General features: G+C 46.8%; 2 protein-coding genes across 6 annotated transcripts in view; both read right to left on the reverse strand.

The window, feature by feature from the left end:
* FAH (fumarylacetoacetate hydrolase) overlaps nt 1–6,466 on the reverse strand; it is a 28,158-nt gene extending 21,692 nt beyond the window's left edge. The window contains exons 1-3 of the mRNA XM_079954345.1: nt 6,315–6,466; nt 1,284–1,394; nt 544–665 (exon numbers count right to left, since the gene is read on the reverse strand). Of these exons, the coding sequence (XP_079810471.1) occupies nt 544–665; nt 1,284–1,394; nt 6,315–6,395 (314 nt within the window). The 5' untranslated portion in view covers nt 6,396–6,466. The remainder of the gene's footprint in view (nt 1–543; nt 666–1,283; nt 1,395–6,314) is intronic.
* A 2,305-nt stretch (nt 6,467–8,771) lies between these two features.
* Nucleotides 8,772–17,405, reverse strand: part of ZFAND6 (zinc finger AN1-type containing 6) — a 79,110-nt gene continuing 70,476 nt past the window's right edge. For all 5 annotated transcript variants that reach the window (XM_079954391.1, XM_079954394.1, XM_079954393.1 and 2 more), the window contains 2 exons: nt 11,617–11,730; nt 8,772–10,033 (listed from right to left, as the gene is read on the reverse strand). In XM_079954391.1, coding sequence (XP_079810517.1) covers nt 9,885–10,033; nt 11,617–11,730 — 263 coding nt within the window. In that variant the 3' untranslated portion in view covers nt 8,772–9,884. The remainder of the gene's footprint in view (nt 10,034–11,616; nt 11,731–17,405) is intronic.

Raw genomic sequence — 17,405 nt, forward strand, 5'->3', positions numbered from 1 at the left:
AATTTGCTATTTTTGTCATATTGGTTGTTTTTCCTTCAGAAGTGCTAACTTTGAATTGCACTGTTTGCCTGTTTGCAAATTGTGCTGTCATGTTTTTAAGAAGACCTGCCCAGAAGACAGCTGATCAGAGCTGACAGCAAGCCCCGCTTTGGACATTATGGAGCTCCTAGCTGAGAACTCTCTAGCACAGCCAGCCTCAGAGGACTGGGAATCCCAGAGGATCAATAATATTATTCAGTAATCTCTTTGGCTCCTGACATTCCAAACAAGCATTTGCCCACAAGCTTAGCTTTGCAACTTAACAGCCTTCAACATCACTGTGTGGCACAAAGAGAGCACAGAAATATTTTAGAGGGGAAACCACAGGGACTAGAAACTTACATATTTTTTTTAAAAAGAAAATCTTGGAATCTTAGGAAATGGACTCTGTTGGCCACTAGCACATTCTGCAGCTTTTCTGGGCTCCCATAAAATAGCAGCACACACACCTACAGAGTCCTAGCCACTTATTCTCTCCCCAGTTTTTAGTTATTTTTTATTTACCTTTTGCGTAATTCCACGTTATCTCTCAGCGTCGGCTCTTTGTGAGATAGCAGCTTTTGGAGAAGCGCTCTGGCTTCTGTCCATGCTTCCCAGCCCAACGCCATAAAATGGTTAAGGGTTGGCTGCAAAGGAGAGCAGACATGTTTTCCTGCGTGAATGCTCCCTGAGCACACAGCACATGAGGCATATTGTGGCATTGAATGAAGGAAAGAGAACATGGATGCACAACAAACCCCAAACCATCTTCTGCCCACCTCCAAATGCAATGGCAAATTGCAATGGCAGAGCACTGAATTACAGATAATCTCGCAAAATGTCATATTGACGTCCTGCCACCTCCAAGCTTTTGGCAGGTTATTAGGAACATAGGTAAAGGTAAAGGGACCCCTGGCCATTAAGTCCAGTCGTGGCTGACTTTGGGGCTGCGGCGCTCATCTCGCTTTATTGGTCGAGGGAGACAGCATACAGCTAGCATGACTAAGCCGCTTCTGGCGATCCAGAGCAGCGCACGGAAACGTCATTACCTTCCCACCAGAGTGGTACCTGTTTATCTACTTGCACTTTGACGTGCTTTCGAACTGCTAGGTTGGCAAGAGCAGGGACCAAGCAACGGGAACTCACAGGAACATAGGAATCAGCATTATAAAGAGTCAGGCCATTGCTTCGTCCAGCTCAGTATGGTTTACATCAGGGGTGGAGAACCTCAGGTTTGGGGGCCCAAGGTCACCTTGGCAAAATACCTGATCAAAGACATGATGCTGCTTAGAAAGGATAGGCCCATTAAAGAGATGCTTAATGGCGCTGAGGTCCAGCACTTGGTCACCAATGGCAACTCCAATTCTGGATCTGGGCTGCGAGAGAAGATAGAATAAGATAAGCATCTATACCAGGGGTCAGCAACCTTTTTCAGCCGTGGGCTGGTCCACCGTCCCTTGGACCATGTGGTGGGCCGGACTATATTTTGAAAAAAAAATCAACAAATTCCTATGCCCCACAAATAACCCAGAGATGCATTTTAAATAAAAGGACACCTTCTACTCATGTAAAAACACCAGGCAGGCCCCGCAAATAACCCAGAGATGCATTTTAAATAAAAGGACACATTCTACTCATGTAAAAACATGCTGATTCCTGGACCGTCCGCGGGCTGGATTGAGAAGGTGGTTGGGCCGCATCCGGCCCCCGGGCCTTAGGTTGTCTACCCCGATCTATACTTTCCAGATGCAATGCTAAAGGTAAAGGTAAAGGGACCCCTGACCATTAGGTCCAGTTGTGGCCGACTCTGGGCTTGCGGCGCTCATCTCGCTTTCTTCGCCGAGGGAGCCGGTGTACAGCTTCTGACGCTAGCCAGCGGTAAACACAGAGCAAAGAATAGAGCTGCAACCAGTTGTGTTGTGGTAAATTCAGAAGCTGAGGCTCTCTTCATGATGGCCACAGCCACACACTGTCACAGCTGCACCCTTCTAAGATTATATAGTGATCTGATAATTGTGCAATAATATTAATAATAGGGGATGCATTGAAATGATCAATGCAGAACTCGATGTGCTGCCTTTATGTTAGATCTACTTTTTTATGTGCATGCACAGGGGCTAATATTTTGGACATAATAATAATAATAATTTATTACTTATACCCCACCCATCTGGCTGGGCCTCCACCAGGATATTAAAAGCACCATGAAACATCAAACACTAAAAGCTTCCCTAAACAGGGCTGTTTTCAGATGTCTCCTAAAAGTCAGATAGTTGTTTATTTCCTTGACATCTGATGGGAGGGTGTTCCACAAAGCAGGCGCCACTACCAAGAAGGTCCTGTGCCTGGTTCCCTGCAACCTCACTTATCGCAGGGAGGGAACTGCCAGAAGGCCCTCGGAGCTGGACCTCAGTGTCCAGGCTGAACGATGGGGATGGAGACGCTCCTTCAGGTATACTGGCCTGTGGTACGAATGCTAGGCTTTTCTGTTGTATGTAATAGAACTTGCACCCCATTCTCTTAAAACGGAAGCACCTTGTTGTTTTCAGCGTTCCTAAATGCTTAGAATACAGAGCAGCTCTTCAGTGTTCTCCCACAAGCCTTCTCCAGAGTGACCCTAGGAGCCAATCCTCTGTCGCTGACACACCTCCTTTCACTCTGATTGGCTCCAGTCAGCACAAAGGGGGAGAAAGGCTTCTTCTCAGTGGCTAAAAAAAGCTCCCCTTTCCTGCTGATTGGGCGGCTCTAGCAGGGGTGTACTTTGTACTATGGCACCCTGAGCTAAGCCAAAATTTGGTGCACACCCCACAGCCCTCGTGCCATGCCATGCTTTGGGAAGAAGCAGCGACGGTTCCGGTATGGTCTTAGACATAGCTGTCAACTTATAGATTTGAAAATAAGGGATCAGCAGCCAAAATAAGGGATTTTAGTCAACAAGCCCCCCACCACAAGATCGCCGCCTGCCATTGTACTCAACCAGTTCCTTTCCTTTTCCCCCACCATGTGCCCCCGCTCCAGACAAACCTTTTCCCCGGCAAGGGTGAGTGGGCCATCGATGACATATCCATCCGATTCCGAGCACAGGTATGTTCAACTTCTGAGCCCCTCCGAGCCAAAGGAAGAAAGCCCAGCCAGCAGCCAAACGAAGCCTCAAGCGGTGGTTCCCACAGCGCAGCAACCCAGCAAAGGGGATGCGGCAAGGAAAACCACCGTCACCTCTCTGCTGGGAAGCGCTGAGCAAAGGCACGTCCCCAGGCAACACAGCCGATTTGATCAGCACAAGGCATGCAAGCTCCACCCCCAGTCATTCTTAGACTCCTTACTGAGTGAGCAACACAGCCAAGCAACACAGTCAGAGCCTCCCTCCTCCCTGGCCGGCAGGGAGGGAGGGAGGGAGGGAGAGGAGCTGCTTCCTTTGAATCCTGGAAATTTAAGGGACATCATCAATCCGGGACAGCAGCAGGAATGGTGCTGGAATAAGGGAGTTTCCCGCCAAATAAGGGACGGTTGACAGCTATGGTCCTAGACCCCCTCCCACCTGCTTCCCAAAGCAGGGCAAGAGCTAACAGTGTCTGGACGCAGTCAGTCAGGTTGTGCATTCATAGCAGTGACCAGAGGAAGGGTGGCTGTTGGGAGGAGTGTAGAAAGAGGAAACACCAAGCTACATCTGCAACAGGACAACCGGATGCCTTCATCTGCCCCAGCTGCAACAAAACATGTTTCTCCCATATCGGTCTCTACAGCCACAGCAGGTGCTGTAACCTTCCAACAGTTTATTTTTATTTTTTAGATTTATATACAGCCCTTCAGCATAAGCTCTCAGGGCGGTTCAAATAATAATAATAATAATAATAATAATAATAATAATAATAATAATAATAAATTACTTATACCCCACCCATCTGGCTGGGCCTCCCCAGCCACTCTGGGCGGCTCCCAACAGAATATTAAAAACATGATAAAAAATCAAACATTTAAAACTTCTCTAAACAGGGCTGCCTTCAGATGTCTTCTAAAAGTCAGATAGTTGTCTATTTCCTTGACATCTGATGGGAGGGAACCGCCAGAAGGCCCTCGGAGCTGGACCTCAGTGTCTGGGCTGGACGATGGGGGTGGAGACGCTCCTTCAGGTATACTGGGCCCAGGCTGTCTAGGACTTTAAAGGTCAGCACCAACACTTTGAATTGTGTCCAGAAACGTACTGGGAGCCAATGTAGGTCTTTCAGGACTGGTGTTATATGGTCTCAGCGGCCACTCCCTATCACCAGTCTAGCTGCCGCATTCTGGATTAATTGCTGTTTCCGGGTCACCTTCAAAGGTAGCCCCATGTAGAGCGCATTGCAGTAGTCCAAGCGGGAGATAACCAGAGCATGCACCACTCTGGCGAGACACTCTGTGGGCAGGTAAGCTACAGCCTTTCCCCCAAAATATGCATAGGACAGGGGGAGCAGGAGATAAATCTAGCTCTATCTAAATACTCACAAACGCATCCCGAAATGTTTGCTTAGCAGGACTTTCTGCAAACGGACAAGTTAATGCATGACCTGAAGCTTAGAGGGCTAAGCCATATGTGCCAACTGCCCTGATTTTTTTCTGATAGCTGTCTCTGGGTAACCACAGTCCCTATATTGTCTTTTGGGAAAACTTTAAAAATCCTATGTTAACCTGAAAGGAGCCTGCAGAGGAGCTCTCTCCCCCATGAATTTGTCTAATCCTCTTTTAAAGCCATCCAAGTTGGTGCTGTCACTGCCTCTAGTGGGAGTGAGTTCCATGGTTTAACTCTGCACTGCATGAAGAAGTATTTTCTTTCGTGCGATCCAAACCTTCCAACACTCTAAACTCTGTGGGAAAGTTTCTCTTGCAAGTTCCAAAGATCTCAGAAGCCTGCTCTGCAGTAACTCAGAGTTTTCACTTTGGCTGCCCCTGAAACGGCATTCCTGTCAAGATACAAAAGGCATCTGCTCTCTGGAAACACTTGAAAACATATTTGTTGTGACAGGCTTTCCCAGCCAGACAAATGCTTCCCCCAAAGTTAAGACGTTTTGCAATAAAGAAAGTGACAAGAAAATGCCCTGGAAAGTGTGGGATAACAATAGCGTCGATGCATCATCATCTAACCTCCCCACAAACAAATCAGAATAAAAATGTTCATGAAATAAACTGACATTGTCTAACATTCCTGCAAACAGTGCTCAATAAATGTCTCTTCTGGAAATGCTCCCAGTTTTTCCCAACAGTGTTTGAAAGTTCAGAAAATTAGGAATCAATTAAGGCAAAAATGAGGCACCGATCTTTGTCAAAAAGTCAGGAAGGAAAGGTTAATTTCAGAAAGAATGTTTGGAAAGCAGCGGGAAGGAAGAGCAAGAAAATCAGAGCATCTATTAACTGGCACAAAATGAAGTCTTTCTTGATAAAATCACTGCCTGCACAGAGTGTCTCTTGGTACATACTAGGGTTGTTGCTCAGCTTATAATTGAAGCTACCAACCACACATCCATTGACATATGACCAGTGATAGCTCAGTCGGTAGTGTCAAGACTCTTAATCTCAGGGTTGTGGGTTTGAGCCCCATGTTGGGCATGATTCTTGCAGCAGGGGGTTGGACTAGATGACCCCTCAGACACCTTTCAACTCTACAGTTCTGTGATTCTTTTAAAGGTATGTGCACAGAGAAGGGTCAAAATAAAACAGCCTTTGCTTATCATCGTTCCTCAAGGGGTTGTTGTAAGGCTAAAACAGGAAAAACTATACAGTGGTATCTCGGGTTACATACGCTTCAGGTTACAGACTCCGCTAAGCCAGAAATAGTGCTTCAGGTTAAGAACTTTGCTTCAGGATGAGAACAGAAATTGTGCAGCGGCGGCACAGTGGCAGCGGGAGGCTCCATTAGCTAAAGTGGTGCTTCAGGTTAAGAACAGTTTCAGGTTAAGTACAGACCTCTGGAACGAATTAAGTACTTAACCCGAGGTACTACTGTGTGTGTCTGAGAGAGAGATATAAATGTAGCAATATAGACATAAACAGTGTTATAACTTTCTAAAGCAATCATCAAGCTAAGTTCCCAGCCTTGCTAGCTATGGTCACATCCCAGCACATATTTAGCTGTTTCCCCTAAAGTATCTTAGGAACTGTGGTTTATCCCTCACAGAACGACTCCCAGCACCCTTAACAAGCTATAGTTCCCAGGACTCCGTGTGTTCTAACTTTATGGTGTCTCTCTCACACACAGATCTTTGCTTCCTCAGAGCAGAGACAAATAGCCCAAAATGTACACGCGAAGCCAGCTTCTTCCTTACCTGCTCCTTGGTGGAGAAGACCCCGTAAGGCACGTTCTGAATGGGGAAGTCCGAATCCTCGTCCACAGGGATAAACGACATTTCACCTCCTTCTTGCAGACACAGAAAGTCAAAAGAGGCTTGGCAGCTGTGGCAATCGCCTCTGCACTTCTGACAAGTCCCTCCCCTCCCTGTACGAAAGAGCCAATCAGAGCCCTTCCCTGCAGACCACCCCTTCCGAAGGTTGCTGCCGGCAGCCCAGGAAACTAATGAATCCCAGAGTTTGGCATGACTCGACAGCAACCTTCATCCCCCTTTGCCCACCCTCCCCACCAGCCCAGCCCTTTCCAAACATATGCTAACCAGATCCAGGCTGGAGAAAATATAACAAAAGCAGTTGAGGGAGGGCAGGCACACTTCATGAACTTTGGGCTGCGCCTCCCTCAACCGGGTGTCTCCCAGATGTTTTGGACTACAACTCCCATCAGCCAGCAGCTTCCAAAACATCTGGAAGGCACCAGGTTTAGGGAAGGCTGCTGGCATGAGATGTGGAATCACAGACAAAAAGGGAGTCTCTTTCCCAATCATCTTTGATGCTGCCTGAATTTCCTTTGCACCACGCAGGGCCTAATCCAGGACTGGAGAAGCTGAAGCCCTCCAGCAGCCCTGAACGTTGCCTATATTGGCTGGGCAAAGCCCAAAGTCTCAGCGTGACTCTCTCTCAATTGCAGCTCAGAAAGAATTCCTTAAACGCACAGGATCTTTGGTAGTTGCATTTAGGTAAATGCTTTGGGAAGTTCCTTCAAGCAAATTGGTTCTTTGGGTGGAAAGGCACAAAAAACATTAGGTTACAGTAGGCAAGGCATTCCGGGTGTCAGTCAGCCTATCTGCAATATGGGGGCAATACTGCACTGGCCTACAGGCAGGGTTGTAAGGATAACTGATAAACATATTTGGAACAGCTTGGACACTCTGGCACTACCAAACACACCCTTCCTGGAAGCTCTATTTAGCTCAGCGGGACCGGCTTCTGAGTAAACATGCATAGGCTCGCACATTTAAATGCTACAATCACTTTTAACAGTCTTTTAATACTGAAGAATTAAACTGAATAATGGCAGTGTGGCAATTTCACTAGTGTTTTCTGTGAATGCTGAAGATGCACCTCAGCCTCTAACCCTAGCTTTAAAAATCTGAGATTAGGACCCGCCCTATTCTTGCAAGTTGTTTTAGTTTTTCATGTTGTGCTTGAAATCGCTGCCACTTGCCGTAAGACCATGCAGGGGGCACGCAGAGTAACACACTTATTCCACACCCACTTATTTAAAACCTCCCCCCTCCGCTCCCTAGAGCTTCAGTTCAGCAAGATTGTGGACCCTAAGCTGCTTCGCAGTCTTGAGAACAGTGACATTTTCCACATCATCCAAGTGATAGCCGATCAGCTGGACACGGCGGGGAAAGCATTAGAGCAGGGGTCAGCAAACATTTTCAGCAGGGGGCCGGTCTACTGTCCCTCAGACCTTGTGGGGGGCTGGACAATATCTTGAAAAATAATAATGAAGGAATTCCTATGCCCCACAAATAACCCAGAGATGCATTTTAAATAAAAGCACACATCCTACTCATGTAAAAACACGCTGATTCCCGGACTGTCCTGCGGGCCAGATCTAGAAGGCGATTGGGCCACATCCGGCCCCCAGCCCTTAGCTTCCCTACCAATGCATTAGGACTTGGCAGGCCAAAGGGAGAGCGTCTGAGGACCACACACGGTCTGGGTCCATTCACCTGTGCTCTTGGACCAACGCTCCACCCCAGACATTTAAAACACATGGCTTCTCTTGTTGACCCCCTAAACCAGCCTTTCTCAACCTGTGGGTCCCCAGATGTTGTTGAACTACAACTCCCATCACCCCTAGCTAGCAAGGCCAGAGCTCAGGGATGATGGGAGTTCTAGTCCAACAACATCTGGGGACCCATAGGTTGAGAACCGCTGCAACAGAGATACAATTCCCAGCATCCTTAACAAACTGCTGTTCCCAGAATTCTTGGGGGGGGGGGGAGCCACGCACTTTAAGAGAGTTTGATGTGGTGCTGATGAGGATAGAGAGATTCTGTATGAGTGACTGAAGCAGACAGAGCCATAGCTCAGTGCGGGGAGACTCTGTATGTAATGCTCTCTGTATGCCAATTCCAGACCCTCTCCGTCCTACCTGGAGGTGCTGGGGATTAGACCTGGGACCTCCTGGTGCAAATCCGATACTCTACCACTTGAGCTACAGTCCATCCACAGAGTTGTAGAGTAGGAAGGGGCCCCAAGAGTCATCCAGTCCAGCCCTCTGCGATGCAGGAATCTGATCCGCAGCATTCATGACAGATGGCCATCCAACCTCTGCATAAAAATCTCCAAGGAAGGAGAGTCCCACCCCCTTCCGAGGGAGTCCTTCCGGGTACAAAGCAACGCATACCATCGCCTCCAAATCCCAATTTTTTTAAATTTTATTTTAATCAAAGTTAAAGACGTGGATGAACATAAATACAATACAGTTAAAACTTCATCATTCTTCATATTGGTGTACATAAAAGGACCCAATAACATAAACCCCAAGAAAACCTGCAGTCGGCAAGGAAGTGCAGACAACCCCCCCCCGCCCTCCCCCCCCCATCCCAGAACACACACACACACACACAGGGGAGAAGGGGGTGGGAAGAAATATCCTAGAAGTTATCTTTGAAAAGGAAAAACAAAAATCCCACACACAAACTTTAGAATCTCAGAATTCTCTCTCTCTCTCTCTTGCTCTCTCTCTCTCACTCAATCGCACGCTCAAACTCACGCATTACAAATGATTCATACATAAATAGGTAGTGGGGGGTGCAAACAAGCTATTATGCTAACATATGTATAAACCTTTGTTAATGGGGGAGGAGAACGGAAAACAAAACAAAAACAAAAACCCAAGCAGCTGCAATGATTAAAATACATTCAGTTACTGATCGCTAGTTGTGCCGTACGAGGCGTTATTTTGGGCGGGGGGGGAATCGTGCTGCAGAGAAAAGGAAAGGAAAGCTATATACAAAAAAAGAGAGAGATGGGGAAATCCCCGAAAAACAAAAACGGCCAGGTTAATGCATGCATGTTTGAGTACAACAGAAGAGAGAGAAATACAAACAAAAGCGCTGCTGCCTTCCGATATATCTCTGTGTCGGTATTATAAAAAGCCCTCTGCACTCAACTAAAATTAAAAATTATTTCAAAAGGATAATACTTGAATAGCCATCGTATTTATTCAGGGGCCCCACAGGGACTCCCATAGTGAATCTCACAAGTGTAAAGGTTGCTTAACTCTTCAGCTGTTGTGTTGGTGGTGGGGGCATTGCAATAAAGTTTAGTCATGTTCTAAAAGGGAGAGGGGGGAACCTATGCTTTCGGATGACATGCATGATTCGGCATGACTAAAGCAGGAGGGGAGGAAGAATTGGGAAGGGGGTGGGCGAGGGGAAGAAGCTCAAGTCAATTTCATCTGCAGATGGTCATATATTTTTTGTGTTTTTTTCCGTTTTTGTTTAATATTCCAGCTAGAGTGTAGCAGTTCAAATCTTCTGGATCTTTTCCCCGACGACTACAGGATTCTCTTTTCTGATCTTCTCGGCTGCGTCCGCTTTGTAATTGTAAGAGCAACTGTGGACGTCTGAGTAGCGGTGGACGCCGCAGTAAACGTGGCCGCACCTGCATTCAAATCCTGAGGAGGAGAGAAGACAGGGAGGCTGTAAGAGGCCTGGGGATCAGGAGAAGAGCGGGGTGCACTTCCTTTGCTCAAAGCGCTTAGCGGGGCAGGAGAGCTGAATTTAATGTCTATGTATTTCACATCTGGCAATGCAGGGATCTCAACTGCAGCATCCAGGGCAGATGGCCATCCATGCAATTAAAAAATATCCAAGGAAGGAGAGTCAACCCCCTTCCGAGGGAGTCCTTTCAGCCACACACCTGGGTACAAAGTAATGCGTGCCCCCTTTGGTTTCAGATAGTACATGGGTAAAAGGTAAAGGTAAAGGGACCCCTGATCGTTAGGTCCAGTTGCAGATGACTCTGGGGTTGCAGCACTCATCTTGCTTTATTGGCCAAGGGAGCCGGCGTAAGCTTCCGGGTCATGTGGCCAGCATGACTAAGCCGCTTCTGGCGAACAAGAGCAGCGCACGGAAACGCCGTTTACCTTCCCACCAGAGCGGTACCTATTTATCTACTTGCACTTTGACGTGCTTTTGAGCTGCTAGGTTGGCAGGAGCAGGGACCGAGCAATGGGAGCTCACCCTGTTGCAGGGATTCGAACCGCCGACCTTCTGATCGGCAAGCCCTAGGCTCTGTGGTTTAACCCACAGCGCCACCCATGTCCCAGTACATGAATAGACGAGTCTAAAAAGCCCAGGACACAATTTTTCACGGACCTCTAGTGGCTATGGTGGTTCATTTGCAAGAAGTAATGTATTTAGCATCAGTTCTGGAAATGTAGACTCAATACTGGCCAAACAAAGCCTTCTGGGTGTATATTGTGCTGCAGGGACCCCCAAAGTAATTTTCTGCACAACATTTCAGATCAGACTGGTTGAAAGGCTGCTTGTCAGCTCATCGCAAGTTGAAGGGCACAGTGACAACGCGACACCAGTAATGTTAATAATAAATACACCATTTCATTATTACTTGCTCAGAACCTTCACAGCTTGCCCTTCAGCTTGGTGGATTGCCAAGTTATGTACAACTTACATAAAGAAAACACAAGTCTTATAAAACTTGCATTAAAAAAAACACGTCTTATAAAAACCCAGTTTAACAATTAAGAGCAGGCTACTTACCGTAATTAGCAGTAATAATAAGATGCATGGAACAGCAGCTGCTATAAAGATACAGTGGTACTTTGGTTTAAGAACAGCTTCGTTTATGAACAACTTGGATTAAGAATGCTGCAAACCCGGAAGTAGGTGTTTTGGCTTGTGAACTTTGCCTTGGAAGCAAAACATGTTCAGTGTGTTTGTAAATTGAGTCCCCTGCTGCTATAGGAAAGCACGCTATGGTTTAAGAATGCTTTGCCTTAAGAACGGACTTCCGGAACGGATTAAGTTCGTAAACCAAGGTACCACTGTAGTTTAAAAGACACACACAAAATCATCAAGCTTTGCACCACCTCCTCTAAACAGGGGAGTAAAAGGCAGGGGCTGGTTTGAGCTCAATGTTAGAGGATCCAGACGTGTCTATTTCAAATGCAGAAGTAAGCTCTTACTGTTGATCTACAGCTCGCATTTCAAGTTAATGAAATGAAAAGGAACTTACCGGTAAGCCCAACCTTCTTCCGGCACATGAAGCAGCGAGTTTTTTTCTGTTTTGGTTTGTCGAGTGATTTCTCTTGTTCTTCAGAGGATGGCTCTGCGCTATCTGATGCTGAAGCTGCGGGGAAAGAGAGCAAAAAGACACGAGAGAGATAAAGACAAGGCAAAAATCTGAACTTTGCAGGTTCGGGTCCTGCGCCCTTGGGGTTTAAATTCCTCCCTCGAAGACCCAAATCTGGCCACGTCCGGAACTTTAACCAGATTCCTCCATCGTTTAAATACTCCAGAATGCTCCACCATACACTCACCACCTTGTTTAATCTCTCTGCCGGTCACGAGAGGCGGAAATCAAGCTGAGATTTAGCTTCGTATTCAGAGGCAGTTGGACATTTATTTGCAAAGGGAAATGATGGCCGTATACTGCTCACATGAAAATCTCCCACGCCAAAGGGGTTACTTGACAGGAAGCCTGCACCCCACTTGCTCCCCTGGATGCACACAGAGCACTTCATGTGCTGGAAACCCAGCAGAGAGGCTCAATACACAGACTCGTTTGGGGAGTATAAGGGGATGTGTGCAACACTGCCTTTGCCCAAGCACAACAGACTTCTGCTCACCCAGCAAGCCTTCCTCTTCCTCTCCCTCCCCTGTGCAGCCCCCAGAAACTCTAGAGGGTTTGGGGCTCCTCTGGAACAGTGGTGTAGTGGGCGGGGGTCTGAGGGGTGGTGGCCTTAGGTGCAAACTTATGAGATGGGCACAACCAGACAACCCACAGCAGGCTCCCTCAGCATTGCTGAGCTCCTGCCACCTTCCGGAGTTGCAGGGAGGCAAGCTGCCCCTGGTGCGAGCCTTCAGGGCTGGGACAGCGCCTCCTCCGTGTGGCTGATGCCCCGATGAGGTTGGGCTGGCTCACCTTTTCCTCCCCCCAGTTGCCCAGTCCACCAGAGGGGTGCAACACTTGCCCTGCCCTGGGCACCAGCAACCCATGCTAGGCCACTGCTTTGGAGTAGATCTTTTCACAGTTCATATACTGATTAACACCAGGGTGTTTGTATGTGGGTGTGTTTAATTACATAAGTTTTATCTTCTCCCAATAACAATAGAAGATCCCTGGTGGATCAGGCCAATGGGTCATCTAGTCCAGAATTCTGTTCTCACAGAGACCAACCAGATGCCCATAGAAAGCCTCAAAGAAAGATCCGAGAGCACAACAGCACTCTCTCCCTCCTGCAGTTTCCAGTAACTGGTATTCAGAAGCATGACTGCCTCTGACCATGGAAGGAGAACAAAGCCTCTCCCTCCTCTGCCATGAATTTGTCCCAGCCTCTTTTAAAGCCATCTAGATTGGTGGCCATAGCTGAATCCTGTAGGAGGGAGTTCCATCATTTAATTCCTCGCTCACCCTCAGTGCAATGCACATTAACATCATGTTTTTCATTTATTTCTCATACAGGAGATGAAACAATACAGGTATTGTTTTCCATAGTGAAGAAGCTGGACATTCTAAGGGCAAACAACCTATGTTATTGTTTTTAAAGAAAAAGGGACACGAAAAGAGGAACGCCAATTGTTGAAGAATGGATTGTGCAAAGATAGGGAATTGTAATATGGTTAAATAAATGAATATAGCAAGGGTTAGGGGAGGGAAGGCAACAGAACAATATTTTTTACGGCGAAATGGGGTATGTTTCTTATGCAATGGAGCAACAGAGCTCCAGAAAATGTGCAGCCTTATGTATGGTTGTGGGTTTCTTGCAACACAATTAATTTTACGCTGAAATCTTTGAAATACCGGGTATGTATCGATAATAACAAATTTTAAAAGCACTGTAGTTTCTAAGCAGTGTACAATGAGGTACAAAACAGATACAAAAGATAAAGTTAAATAATCCATTAAATCGGGGGGGGGGGGAGGGAGGGCCTTACTTAAAAAGCCTGCTGAACTAAAAAGGTCTTCACAAAGCACCCAAAGTTAAAAAGGGAGGGGATCTGTCTGACCTCAGCCAGGAGAGATGTCCACAGAGTCAGCCCCACATTACTGACTTCATGGCTCCTGGTGGACGCAAGCTGTGCATCTAAGCCACAAGGGACCAATAGCAGCAAAACTCTAGGAGAGTGATCAGGTAGGGATCTGAGGAATAAGGTATCCTGGGCCCAAGTGTTAAGGGTCTTGTTTTGGGAGCACACTGCAGAGAAGAAGGGGGGAAGTTGGAAGCCCCCTGGAACAGAATTTGGGGGTGTGCAGGGGACTGCAAAGGGGAGGGTGAGGAAGGGGAGCACCCCAACAGGAATCACAACTAAAGATTCCCCACTGAGCCCCAGCTAACCCACAATATATGAAACATTTTCATTTTTCGGGCAAGCCTCACAAAGTGGCTGACATAAATAATAATTGCCATGCCAGTAATCTATGTCTACACCCCAACTGATCACTGTGCTCCGCAAGAGAGGGATTCCTGTGGGTGCGACCCCATTGGAAGATCTGCTCCATGCCATTAAAGTATAATAATAATCCTGAAATCACCACACACCTTTAAAACAGGGAGAGAGAAGTGTGAACTTCAGTTCAATAAGGCTGGAAGTGTGCGCCTTTAGTTTTAGCTGTCTTCATGAATTGGCTTAAATACCGCTCTTAGTCTGAAATAAGACTGAAATAATGACATCTGAAGTGGGCCACTGACGGCTGAAATAGGGGGTTATATAAGACTGAAAACATGTCTTTGCAGACAGCCTTAAAAGTTGCTTGAGACACAGAACTCTAACACAACTCCTCAATATAATCTTTGAAGATTGCCTAGGTCTTCCAATTGCTGAGCGCGGACTCACTAGTGTGCTGTGGTCTGATCCAAGGCGGGTTGCAACAGGCATACTACCACCATGCAAATGTATGGTGAAAGATTGAGAAATGGGTCCCCAAATGCATGTTTGGGTCTTGGGTCTCTGAAAAGGCTTAAGTTGCCTGGTCTAGAACAAGTTAAGCAGTTGCAGCTCCCAAAGCCAGCAAAGAAGGCAATACATTTTACTTACAGCCAGTGCTTTTTCCCCCCAAGAAAAAATAGGTGCCGGAACTCACCATGAAGTTGTTACAGCAAGTCACCAGGCGACTTGGGGCAGCCCTGAACAGGTGCCGGTTTGACAACAGCTGCATTCAGTGCCCAAGGAGGTGCTAAAAACTATGGCAAGCCATCTCCCTAGTTGGTTTGGGGGTCGCCCCTGGTTCTGGTGCAGGTCAAATAAATGCGCCCCTGCTTCCCTTGTTCTCATAGATTCAGGCGGATGGCTAGGGCAGCTCAGAAGGGCCCTTGAGAAAATACTTGTGTGCAACGGTAGAGGCTGGCTTAAAAGCTTAAGGCCCACTACCGCTACATGGGAGACGGATTGAAGAAAAGGAAATCCGAATTGGCTCTGTCCCATAGCTTGAGCAATTGCACCTAGGAGCGGCTAGGTGCTAGGTGGAGTCACAGATCTAAAAAAAAGTGTAGACCCGCACACACTGGCCACCACCCATTTTGACTTGAAATGTTCGTTTTCATACTTTCTCAGAAGTATGTAAAGGCAAGAAGCAGGCAGGGAGATTGCCGGCCCGCAGTGGCACCCGCCCGAGAGGTGCCAGAAACCAGAGTCTAAAATTACCTAAGCACATCACTATTCAAGCGAGATAAATTCATGTTGCAAGTCATTGATCGAAACAAGGCAGAAATTAGGCAAAAGGTTTTACAATAATAACCCTGCCCTCCCAACATCTGATGCGTAACAGTAGTTCATGCATTGGTTACTTTGAGATTAGACTACTGCAATGTGCTCTTCGTGGGGCTTTCCTTTAGCTTGATCTGGAAGCTGCAGGGAGTGCAGAATGTTGCAGCGTAACTGCTGCCAGGAACGAGATTTTGTCAGCATATAACACTTTTGCTCAGAGGCCTGTGCTGGTTGCCAATTTGCTACTGGGACAAGTTCAAGGTAACAACCCTTCACAGTTTGGGACCAGTTTACTCGCATACCCCATATATACCCACTTGACCACTTGCATAAAATGTTTTTATCCGGTGCCGAAAAGTACAGTGAAGCCTTCTGCCTGATATCAAGAGGCAGGGCGTTCCAAAGTATAGGTGCGGCAATGCTAAAAAATTGATTCCTTACTAATGCGGAGCGAGTTGTTATGTGGTCCCTGCAACAAAGCAGTCGAGGGGGAATAAATGGGGTAAACCTAAGAGTAAATAAAGGAGAAAAATCAAACAGAACTCTCAGCCTCTTGCATTTAGGAGCTTACAGCCTTAAATACATTTAATTGCATTGCTACATCCTGCAAGGATCCCCAAGAGCCAGACCCTGGTTTGCTTGGCGTCAGAAAGGTGGCTACATCGTGTGCCTTTGGACCAAAGCTCCAGGAACATGCCATCAATTGTGGGGTGAGACAACAAATGGAGATGTAATGGAAGTGTGTGTGTGGGGGGGTGTATATCAGCAACAATTAAAATGTCTGCTTAGTTTTGGACCAGGGTGAGGGACCAAGGGATAAAGTCAACACCTTCATGGAAGAGGTGGGTTTTGAGGAGAGATCCTCAGGGGGAGACTGACCCAGCTCCAAGCAGTACTATGACTTTTTATGCCCCATTACTCCGCACTCCCCAAAAGATTGGCTTGTCCCTGAACTTAAACGATGCTGACGTATCCAGCAACAGCTAGAGGGGGCACTTGTGCAACACCCCCAAAATAAGAGAAAGTTCACTGCTGAAACAACAACAAAAAGGCACATATTTGCATGTGCTAATTTAGATCAAATTTAAAATGAACTAGCTTGTTTTTAAAAGGAGATAAGAAACACCTCACCCTTGTGGGGGAAGAGTGTGGCCATGTGACCTGCATGCTTGCAGGTAATCATTGTGGATGGGCAACCAACATCCCTGAGAAGTAGTTTCATTTGTGCAGCACCAGCAGCTGGATGTTTTTATCCTTACGTTTTTAATACATTTTGTTTCATTACTGTATTTTATTCTTGTTGTAGACCACTTTGAGATTTTGTTGTTATGGGAAGCCATTCAAAATTCAACACACCTCTCCTAAGAGGCAGGAAACTGCTAGGCAGCTGACTTATTAAAGAACTTTTTTAGAATTCCCTTCTCTGACCTTTGGACGTCACGAAACAAACTGATTGTCCCTGGCAGAATACTGCCAGAGGATGAATGTACATAAAAGTCAGCTCCAGGACAGACAGACAAATACAGAAAGGGGAGGGGGAAGTGTTGAAAACCTAACTGCAAAGTTAGATGAAATATGGCAACTGGTTGGAATTACAAGGCTTTGATCGAGGAGTTTTATTATACCAGAGCCCACTAGGAGGAACGGGGAATAGAGTAGCAATTTGGGCAGGACTCAGTTTCCAGAACAGCCAAAAAATTCAAAGACCAAACTCTGTGCCAGGACACAACAGTGGAGCGAAAGCATCGAACATTAAGGTAACCTGTTGAATGTACAAGGAGCAATTCATATTGGCCGAGGCGAAGACCATGCCTAGCACTGACCTTCCCTCTCTCTGCCAATAATACGGACAAGACTGAGATGCAATCCGGCAGGAGGGAGTAAGGATATGTCTGTTCCCTGATGCAGCCTTTTGCTAATAGAGGAGGGGAATCCCATGGCTAGACAGCACCAATCTGTACCTGAGTTACAGACAACTGCACAATGCACAGGGCGAAGGATAGAAGACAGTATCAATGGAGATACCAAGCCTGCTCAAGGTATCTGGCGAACAATGTGCATCCAGTTTCAACTCAGGGAGGAAATAATAATTTAAAC

The sequence above is a fragment of the Podarcis cretensis genome, assembly GCF_951804945.1.
Source record: "Podarcis cretensis genome assembly, chromosome: 14".
Taxonomy (NCBI): Eukaryota; Metazoa; Chordata; class Lepidosauria; order Squamata; family Lacertidae; genus Podarcis; species Podarcis cretensis.